We start from the raw sequence: 11377 nt of genomic DNA, 5'->3' as shown, positions 1-11377 counted from the left end.
TCCCCTCTTTTTCAGACAATTAGGAAAAAGGAAAGAGAAGAGGATTTGGGATGAGTCAGAGGCTTCTGGCTAGGGTGACTGGAGAATGGGGCTACCACAGAGATGGCAAGAGGAAGTACAATTAGGAAGACAGAGCGAGTAATATCAGGCTCCAAGAGTTGAGTAGTACTGCTGAAGTAAAAGCAAAACACATAGACTTTAAATCAATTTAATAAAAATTTACTGGGAACTGCTCTGTACAAAACATATTAGAAACCAGCAAGATGCTTCGAATCTAAAGAAGGCAGGGGCAGGGCAGAGCACATGAATGGTAATATTACAATAATGAGTAGCACAGCTGTCTACGATCCTCCAGAGTCTACAGAACTATTTCTGTAGCTTGGGCCTCCCAAAGTTCTCTTTAGGTTTGAGCTCAGACTGCTCCATCCCTAAGTGATGTTGCCTTAGAGCCAGGGTCTCCTTACTTACTTCTATTGGGATAGTATATTCTTCTCCTGCACCCAGTTTTCTTGTTGTTGAGAATGATGCTCATAGGCAGTCCATAGACACAAGTTCACTAGTACATACTGCTCTGGGCCAACCAATATGCTCTTAGGGCATCTGTGGGCTAAATCAACATCTGGATGATTTGCATCCTGGTCTTCCTAACTTTATTCCAGCCCTTTGTTTCTCAGTCATTAGCTGGAAGAGTTCTAAGCTTCTTTCTATTTATCTCATGATAGCTCTCTCTCCCAAGCTCTACTTTCAGCAGGTGAAACATCACAACAACCAGAGTATCATCAAAACACCTCACTGATCACCTAGGAAAATATTGTTTGTCTTAAGTCCATTTGGACAGACTGTCCATCTGGGTCTCTGTCCATCTCTTTCTTGTCTCAAGGCTTATTGAAGAACTAGACAGACTGAATATTCATGTGCATCTCTTTTGGTCAAGATCTTGTTGCCCCAGGCCACCCCCACCCCATCAGTTTTTCCAAGAAGAGAAGTAGGGTTCAAGATACACACTACTCTTCTTCTTTATCCAGCACTCTCTGCTAAGGCTTATCAAGAGCTTGTTGGGCATGTGGATGCTCCTCAATAGTCCATATAGAAATGGCTCTAGGATCCAGAGCTGGTTCCATCTTTGTCTCTCCTAGTCTCTCAGATTTTGAGTTTATCTGCTCATTGTTGTCAGCACACTAGGCCACCACTTTCCTTACTGACTCTCATAGAAGAATTCAGCAGAGGGTGGACATTTCTTAAGGCATTGTAATTACATTATTATAGTACATATTTCTTTATATTTCAAAATGTTAATAATAACACTATAAAGCTATATAAAATATAAATCTCCCACTCAGACTGAAGAGGGAGGTATTCAGTCACAGGTATACAAGATAGATTGAGACATTACCTTAGAATCCAGAGTAGATAGAAGTTACTATTGCAGGAAATGGGAGTTCTACAGAAAACACAATTTGTAAAATTAAGAAAAGAGGCTGAATCTGAAACAGGAGTCATTAGTCCTAAACATTAGCTAGGAGCCAATCAGTGTGCTCTAAAATGAAAAGAAGTAGATAAAATCTGCTCCAGGCATAAGGAGCAGAGCCGGCACTATAGGGAGTCCTAGTGCCCCTACTGATATTAAGGGAATATTTCCTTGCCTTCTGGAAAGACTTAAAGAGACAATAAAAAAGGTCAGCCAAAAACTTGAAAAGGAAAGCGTATGATCTTATTGCCAATTTCACCCCAATAAGTTAAAAATTTTTTTTGCCTTTTTTTATTGTTGTTCCTTTACACCTGTTCCAATTTACCCCCTGTTGCTCTCCCCTGCCCCACCCACTTTCCCACTCCCACAATCAATCCCAACCCCATTGTCCATGTCCATGGGTCATTTATACATGTTCCTTGACTAGACCTTTCCCCTTCTTTTCCCCTTTGTCCCCCTCCCCTCTGGTGGCTGTTGGTCTGTTTCTTGTCTTCATGCCTCTGGTTCTGTTTTGCTCATTTGTTTGTTTTGTTCATTAGGTTCCTGTATTAGGTGAGATCATATGGTATTTGTCTTTTGTAGTCCGGCTTATTTCACTAAGCATAATACTCTATACTTCCATCCATGCTGTTGCCAAAGGTAGGAGTTCCTTCTTTCTTCCTGCTGCGTAGTATTCCATTGTGGAAATGTGCCACAGTTTCTTCATCCACTCATCTACTGATGGGTACATAGGCTGTTTCCAGCACTTGGCTATTGTAAATAGTGCTGCTATGAACATTGGGGTGCATAGGTTCTTTTGAATTGGCGTTTCATGATTCTTAGGGTATAATCCCACCAGTGGAATCTCTGTGTCAAAATGCAGCTCCGTTTTTAGTTTTTTGAGGAACCAATTCACATGGGATTTAAAAAATGGATAATCATATGAAGTTTGCTCTTTAATTAAAAATGGCTTGTCACGTCAGGTTGTCTTCAAAATGCTAACAACACACTAGGCTTCATCATAAATTTCAGGTCCACGGTTTTCTACTCTGGAAAAATAGGAAAAAAGAATTGGGTCAGATTTCCCAGTAGAGCCACTTCCTTTTTCTTGACTTCAGTGACAGGGCCAACTTTATAGGGGGCATTACAATAGCAATGAGGAGAAACAAACTATTGAAGAGAGAGGTGAAAAAGTGTCCTCCACGCTTCCTTCCTTAGCTACCCTTTATTCTTGTCTGGGCCTGTTCCTGCTCTATGCTGAGTCCCTGCTGCCTTCCCTCTCCTGAACCATTTCTGAACTGAGTCTGATGGGGCAGGCAGGATCTCAGCACACTGGCTCACCACCAGGATCCCTAGACGCACATGGCAGGTATATCCAGATAAGTGCTGGGCACTCTGAGTCCTATACACCCTGAGGTCATAACCATGTCTCTGTGACCAGGCTCTTCACTGAGGGTTACTTTGACCCCACTATGCAGCTAGAGCCTTGATAACCTTGAGAAGCTCAGTTCCTCAGAGGGATGCAGGTATGAACAATCTGATTACATCATGTTGTGAAAGGACTGATCACTAGGAATCTTCACACACTCCTTCATACATGCATTCAATCTTTCGACAAATTTTTATTGAGCACCTACTATATGCCAGGCACTGTGCTGAGTGCTGGCAGCACAATGATAAGCTTAACTGATATGATCCCTGTACTCAATGGAGTTTAGTTTAGTTTAGTTTATAGAATTTAATAGGACAATTACACATATATGTTAGTATACTTGGTGTTATAAAGAAAAAAGACAGGGGACTTCCAGAGAAGATGAAGGCATAAGTAGACATGCTTTACCTCCCTCAACAACCATAAGAAGGAATACAACTACCTCAAAACTAAAAACAACCAGATCTACCAGAAAACCTAAGTGCATGGAACAAACAAAGATCCAGACAGGTAGCAGGGGTGGAGATGGGGTGGAGAGGACTCAGTGTGATGGCAGTGGTGGCAGTGATGGTGGTAGCTACAAAGCAGCAGCTGTAGCTGGCCAGCAGAAAGCATAGTTACACAATATAAAAGTCAGGAGGGACACCTGGGGAGTGATCCCAGTCCCAGACCAGACCATGCAGCTCACAGTTCCAGTGCCAGGGAAAATAAAGCCTCATTGCATCTGACTGTGAAAAACAGTGGGGATGTGGGTGGCAGAAGAAGCTGACGGTCTCTCAGCAGAGTCCATTTGTGTAGAGGGCCCCCACAGTCCTAGAACATCAGCAAACCCACCCACCATGGGAACCACAACCAGGGCAACAGCTGGAGGGGCACCAGTCCCATATAGGAAGTGAGAGAAGTGCCTGGAAAAGGAGTGAGTGCTGAGCAAGCAGTATTGTTCACTCTCAGACTCCTCTCCCACATGCAACACTACAACACGGTGAAAGGGGTCGGCCGGTACTGACAATTACCTAAGGCTCTGTCCCTTACAATGTAACAGGTACAACTGCTCTACCTAAGACACAGAGGCAAAAACAGGAGGCTGTCAAGTTGAGAAGTCAGAGAAGTATAGTCCAAAAGAGGGAGCAGATCAGGGTTCCAGTGGGGGAACTAAGCAACGAGGAGATAGCCAATCTAACAGACACAGAGTTCAAAAAACTGGTAATAATGATGCTCACAGACTTTGACAGACATGTCTGAGTACAGCAAACACATAAAGGGAAGAAGTGAAGGCTATGCTAAGTGAAATGAAGGAAAATCCACATGAAACTGATGGTGAAGGGAAGCTGTGGTTCAAATCAATGATTTAGAACATAAGGAAGAAAAAAACAATCAACCAATACAGAATGAGGAAACAAGAATGTTTTTTTTTAAATGAGGAGAGGCTTGGGAACCTCTGGGACAACTTTAAATGTACCAACATCTGACTCATAGGGGTGCCGGAAGGAGAAGAGGAAGAGCAAGAAATTGAAAGCTTAAGTGAAAATATAATGAAGGAAAACTTCCCTAATTGACAAAGGAAATAGACATGCAAGTCCAGGAGGCACAGAGAGTCCCAAACAAGCTAGACCCAAATAGAACCACATCAAGACACATCATAATTAAAATGCCAAAGGTTAAAGATAAAGAGAGAATCTTAAAAGCAGCAAGAGGAAAATAGAGTTACCTATAAAGGGGTTCCTATAAGACTATCAGCTGATTTCTCAAAAGAACTTTACAGTCAAGAAGGGACTGGCAAGAAGTATTCAAAGTGATGAAAAGCAAGAACCTATAACCAAGATTACTCTATCCAGCAAAGTTATCATTTAGCATGGAAAGGCTGATAAAGTGCTTACCAGACTAGGTAAAGCTAAAGGACTTCATCATCACCAAGCCATTATTACATGAAATGTTAAAGGGACTTAAGAAAAAGAAGATCAAAACCATAAACATTAAAATGACAAGAAATTTACAACTATAAACAACAGAATCTAAAAAGTAAAAACAAAAACAAACTAAGCAAACAAACTGAATAGGAACAGAATCATAGGTATGGGGATCATTTGGAGGGTTACCAGCTGGGAGGGGGAAGGGGGAGAAATGGTACAGGGATTAAGAAGCATAATTGGTAGGAACAAAATAGACAGGGGATGCTAAGAATAGTATAGGAGACGGGAAAGCCACAGAACTTACATGCATGACCCATGGACATGAACTAAGGGGGGAGGGATTATTGGAGGGAAGGGAGGTACTGCGCAGAGGGAAGCAAAGGGGAAAAGTTGGGACAACTGTAACAGCATAATCAATAAAATGTACTTTAAAGAAAGGACAGAAATCCACATGGCACTATAATAGGCTGCCATAATCTAGTTTTGGAAGGGTTTTTAAGAAAGTGCTGCTTGAGGTGAAGAAGTGGCAGAAGAATGTTCCAAGCAGAGAGTGTGGAAGATTTAAAGGCATGGAAACTAAATGGAATGTATTATCATTCTTTGCTTACTCATATATTCACACATGTTGGTTATCCCAAAACTAAATGCCTTCATTTGCTCACTGTGCCTTAAGTTCTAATGTTGGAAATAGGATTTTCACTTACAACTCTACTCTTTGCTAAAAAAAAAAAAGTGTTAGTGGAAGGGGTAACACATTTAGTTTTAGCAATCATTTAGTGATTGAAAAAGAGTTTCCAATCCTTTTCTTAAAGTGAGACCTAGGAGGAAAAGAAAATCTTGAAGATGTTGATGCCAAAATGGGTTAGTGAGCTCACACTACCAACTGCACAGTGTTGCATGGATGGGCCCAAGTGGGAAATCTCTAGCTCCTAGACCTCCCAAAGCCTGAGCTGCTACTGGTATGGACTTACTACTGATGCACCTTGGGGTATGAAATCCTCTAGGTCGACTGCTGTGACAGTGCTACTGTTCCACTCAGAGCCTTACAGCAGGGGTTGTGAACTTGGTGCCTATGGAGGAATTTAGGGACCACAGGAATCCTTTCAACGGCTCCCCTGATGGTTTTGAACATTTCCTATCATTGGTAGTTCTCATGCATGTTAGCATGTGTGCACAGAGTTGAACGATAATCAGCTTTATTAACATATAATTAATATGCAATAAAATCCAACCATTTCTTTTGTATAGAGTTTGTTAACTTTAACATATGTATGCAGTCATGTAACTACCACCATAACCAAGATACAGAACATTTATATAAGCCCCCAAAGTTCCCTCTTACCTCTTTTCCCCCACCCCATTCCCTGGTAACTGATCTGCTTAATGTCACAAGAGTTTTGTTTTTTTCTAGAATTTTATATAAGTAGGATCATATAATGTGTAGTCTTTTTCTGCCTGGAGTCTTTTACTTTGTGTACATAATGCTTTTGAAATTCATCCATGTTGTGGCACGTCACCAGTAGTCCATTCTTTTCTATAGCTTGGCAGTATTTCATTGTATGACTATACCACCATTTGGAGCCACAGTTAAATATGATCTTTGTACCCTATGGCAGCTCTTCAGATAGTTGTAGGCAGTATTTGTGTCATCCCCAAGGCTTTTTTTTTTTTTCTGGCTAAGCATCTTTGGTTACTTGAGCTATTTCTTATTTAACTGAGTTTCTAGATACAATAAATCTGGTTAGGTTCTAATTTTGTCAAAGTTCCTCTGAAAACTAATGGTGCTTATAGCTGAATACATTATTTTGATGTCTTAGACCAATGCAGAATAAATTATCTTTTTATACCCATGACAAAATCATCACCATTGAAAACAAAAAACAAAAAAATACAACAACAACAACAAAAAACCACTTCTAATTTAAAGTGAAAGCAGACAATAAAAACAGATTTCTAGCCTTTGGAATTTGGTTACAAATTTAGCAATTTTAAGGGCAGTTATGACATCACCAACTTTCAGTTTTCAAGCCCTGTGAAGGTTTCTGTTTAAATGGTGATTAAAATGATTTGTTTTGTAAAACACACTTGCCCTTTAAGAAATAATTTCTGTAAAAGCTGAGACTCTTTAAGGTTTGGTGGAAGGAGACAAGTTGAAATAAAAACTGTTTGTTGCTGGAGCACTATTACATACAGATTTCAGTCACACAAAATCTAAACGAGGAAGCAAAACTTCAGAAGGAGCTATTTTAGTCTTCCTCCTCAATGGGTAAGCTGACAGGGTAGCTTCTGATTGGGAAAAGATAGTGATTCAAAATGGCAATTTCTCTTGCCTTATGTGCGATATTTGACAAAATGAGAGAGAGTGAGAGAGAGAAGAGAAGAGGGGGGGAGGGAAGAGGTGAGGGGAGAGGAGGGCAGAGGAGAGGAGAGGAAAGGAGGGGAGGGGAGGGGAGAGGAGAGGAAAAGAGAAGAGAAGGGAAGGGAAGGGAAGGGGAGGGGAGGGGAGGGGAGGGGAGGGGAGGGAAGGGGAGGGGAGGGAAGGGAAGGGAAAGGAAGGGAAGGGAAGGGAAGGGAAGGGAAGGGAAGGGAAGGGAAGAGATTTGAAACCAGCTAGAAAACCATGGCATTTCCCTTTTATTAACTTAGGCTAAACAGGATAAAAATGTGTGGTTGGGAAAAAAAAACGTTCTAATTAGGAACAAACACTGGAAGGGACTTTTCATGCCGAGTTAGTTGGAGGGCTGTCTCCTCTGAGGAAAGGATTACTATTGAATTAGGAGGATGCTCCAGTTTTAGAGAAATTCCTACAGGTTATCAGTAAGCTTGTGGATGGATCATGACTGCTTTCATGTCTGTCTGTTGGAAAACTTAGTCCCCTGTGGATGTAGGACTGAGATCACCATTTCTTTGCTGGCTCTCAGCTGAGGATCATTCCCAGCTTCTAGAGGTTGCCTGCATTTCTTGGCTCATGGCCCCTTTCTCCATCTTCAAAGCCAGCAATGATGGGTAGAGCCTGTCTTAAGCTTTGGATGTCTCCTCCTTCCATCTCATTTTTCTAACCACACTGGGAAAGGTTCTCTAACTCATGGGATTAGACTGGGTCCACCTGGATAATCCAGGATAATTTCATAATCTTAGGGTCAGTATTTTAATCACATATGAAAGTCCCCTTTGCCATATAAGAAAATATTCTAGATTCTGGGGTATAGGATGTAGACACCTTGTTATTCTGTTTATCATATAGCAATGCCAGAGGTATCCACAAAGCAAGTGTAGACATTGCTGAAGCCACATTTACAAACATCTCATATGTACACGTCATAGTTGTTTGGTACCTCTCTCTTCCTCCAGTGATATCAAGCTCTTCTCTTTGACCAAACTTACTGGCACAGGTGATGGAACAAACAACTTTTTCCTACTACTACTTTTTATCACATTCTTGAGGGGTCATATATGTGTTGTGCCCTCTTGTCACCTTCTGCCTTTTACCATTCAGAGCTCAATTCGACCATCTTATAGGCACTCATATGTACACACACATCCTCCTCTTTAACTCCTTTATCTAGTCTCCAAATTTTTTCTGATTAGCTCTTGAGGAAAGAAACATTCTGATTTTCTTTTTCTCCATTCCTTCTTTTTTCTTTCATTTGTAAGTTAATCATTCCAATGTGAAAGCTAATTTAGGAGACAGCTTATTCCCAAACTGAAAGTTGCTTCTGCACATTTAGCCAAAATTTTCATCTTGAAAAGTCAAAGTCTGGACAAGCATGGTATATCCATACATCTGATCCCGTGTGCACTGAATTTTATACTTTCACATCATAGAAATCTTTTTCAGGGTACCCCCCACCCTTTAGCAGTTTGAATTTACTGAAATTGGATAATTACTCCCCAATTTCTTGTTTTTAAAATACAGGACTTTTTTTTTTTTTTTTTTTTTTTTTTTTACAATTAGAATATTATCCCACTTATGGAAAATAACATAGATTTATTCTAAAATGTTGTAGATATAATATTTTTCTTACTCGTGGAACTATAGGTGACTTTTTCCAATGTGTTTAGTAATGCACATGTAATACTTGGTAATCAATAACAGTATTTTTAAAATTCAATGGGGAACAACTCATCTGACTTCTCAGGAAACCTATTTTAGAGATGAGAAGACAACCCTGATGGTTATCTGATGCTCCCCTCCTCCCACCAATCATCCCTGCTTGAAAAATGCCACCAGGTCTATAACTACTAATGGTTAGAAGTGTTTTCACCATTTTACTTCATTGAATTCTGACAGTAACCTTATAATGGGAGGGAGGTAAAGCAAGAAATAATCTGCTTTGTCTGGAAACCAGAAGTATATTGTAAACCTTAGGTTGGAAATGTTGCCTTTCCTAGAAATCTAGAGCAACATTTCTAGGAAATGTTGCCTTTCATAGGAATCCATGTTGAGTCCCATCTACATGGGTTTCAATCCTGAGGGGAAACCTTTTCCTCCAACCACTTGCTCACTCATTGTCAGTCTGGGCTCAGGCAAGGAGCTCCAGGAGGAGGCAGACAGAGAAGTGGCTGCTAAGTGCCACTCTGCAGAGAGGACAAGTGCTGACTCACCACATTCGTGAGAGGGGTCAGGCTGCTTCTTCTTCCTTTTCTTTAGTGTTAGAAACAACACTGTCCCACACAGAAGGACCAACAGTACAATTAGAGCTGCAATCTGGAGAACATAGTCTGGGACAGGCAGGTGTGGCTTAGCATCTAAAAATGACCACAAGTTTTCGATTAGCCAGGAAGGTTGATTAGAAAAGGTTTCTCACAGACACGGGCAACAGTGTGGTGATTGTGGAGGGGAGAGGGAGGGTGGAGGTGGAAGAGGGTATAAGGGGGAAAAATGGTAATGAAAAAAAATACAATAAAAAATAAACTATTAAAATATATATAATAAAAATTTTAAATAGAAAAAAAAAGAGAGAAGGTTTATAATTACTGCTCTTTTCTTATTTACATGCCAACTTCTCCTCAGGGCTCTACTGCCAGAGGAGTTAGAAATATGCAATATGAGGCAATTGAAAGTCCCAGTCTCGGGTCTTCAACAACCAAGTAAGAACCAAGCCAGAGCCTCTGGCCAAATGCCTGGACTGAGCTCCCTTACTTCCTGGAGGCTGGGATAATAATGACTGTGATCTAGAAGAGGTCAACCTGGCCCATTGTTCTGGAATCTGGGTAGGTTACCTGTGCCAAGGTTCTGAATGTACAGTCAGTCATCCATGTGATGCCCTGCTTCCTCAGCCCTGTGTGGGCCCGGCCCCAGGCCTTGAAGTTTCCTTTGTAATAAAGCCTCTATCCACTCTCATCTCTAGATCAGGCTCCACATACCTCTCACCTGGACAAATATTACAACCTCCTCACAGGCCTCCCATCTCCAGTTTTGTTTCTCTTTGTTTTTCACACTAAGGTTACAGTAGATTTCCCCAAGCATGGGTGTCAGCATGTTTCACCCACTAGAAAAATTTTGCCATCTCTCCCGGCCCTGAGGATTCATGGTCAGAATCAGCTTCTGGGAGGTCAAGACTTAATTCCTTGTATGGAGACTCACAAGTTCCTAAGAAGTTGAAAAACAGGCTTTGGTGGAAAAACTTAGAACTGAATGGCCCACTTTATAAACATTTATGGAAAAAGTTCTGGTACTTAATTCTAAATTATAGGAAAATAGGATGAGATGACCTCCCATTAGCTTAGCTGCAATTTGTGGACTCATGCCCTGTTCCCAGGACATCAAAAAGAGTTCTTGTAAGCCTTAGTCAACACTTTTTGAGTTTGTCCATGTTCATCCCACTTGAAGCCTGTTTGGCATTCCCAATAAAAGGGTGTTATACTTCTTAACATGGAGACTGCTACATTTTGACACCCAAAAAGTTTTCTTGACTCAGGGTCTAACCTATCTCTGATCAACCATACAATAGAGACACAGAGAGGCAAGCCCTGTGTTCCTGATGCAGCTAGAGCTGAAACGTTTCTGAAGCAGTAGCTGAGAAGCAGCAGAAAGTTGAGTCATGATGAGGCCATAGTGGTGGCCAGGCCCTATTCATTTGTTGACTGTGGGAGCCATGGCAGAGGGCTCCAGGCGTATCATGTGTGGTGATATTGATGGCTCCAAGAAGGTGCTGAACTTCAGCATTAGCTTGGGATGGGCCTCTATCAGGCTACAGCAGAACCAACCAGGACAGGTTGGGTAGCCTCACCATTTACTGGATTCTCAGAGGCACAGGTGTTTGGGTGGAGGAAATCAGTACCAGGAGAGAGAATCGGCCCACTGGTAAAGTTGGTTGGTAAGAACTGGCCCCAGGGGGCTGTAACATAAAATGTGTCCATAGGCCAAATTATGCTTTAACAATGAGACATTAGGAGAGAGGAGGCAGCAAAGCCAGAGAATGAAGCAAGAAGTTGGAAGGATCACTTAGAAGGGGACCAAAGCAAGGGGCCAGAGCTGAAGAAGGGGCCAAGGCAAGCAGAAGGCAGATAGGTTGGGGGTGGTGATAAGAATCAGAATGAGCAGTCATGGAGAGAGTCTGGGAGAAGAGTGCATTTACTCCAGGA

General features: G+C 41.5%; 1 protein-coding gene across 4 annotated transcripts in view; it reads right to left on the bottom strand.

The window, feature by feature from the left end:
- Positions 1–203: 203 nt before the first annotated feature.
- CD86 (CD86 molecule) overlaps positions 204–11377 on the bottom strand; it is a 64180-nt gene continuing 53006 nt past the window's right edge. For 2 of the 4 annotated variants that reach the window (XM_090277307.1, XM_090277299.1), the window contains exons 5-6: positions 9395–9538; positions 204–2491 (exon numbers count right to left, since the gene is read on the bottom strand). In XM_090277307.1, the coding sequence (XP_090133433.1) occupies positions 2457–2491; positions 9395–9538 (179 nt within the window). In that variant the 3' untranslated portion in view covers positions 204–2456. Of the gene's footprint in view, positions 2497–9394; positions 9539–11377 lie in introns of all 4 variants that reach the window. The other 2 variants (XM_090277317.1, XM_090277325.1) reach the window with 2 other exon arrangements.

This window comes from Furipterus horrens, unplaced genomic scaffold (assembly GCF_987537825.1).
Source record: "Furipterus horrens unplaced genomic scaffold, mFurHor1.1.pri manual_scaffold_1, whole genome shotgun sequence".
Lineage (NCBI taxonomy): Eukaryota > Metazoa > Chordata > Mammalia > Chiroptera > Furipteridae > Furipterus > Furipterus horrens.
This window is presented reverse-complemented; position numbering and strand designations above follow the sequence as displayed.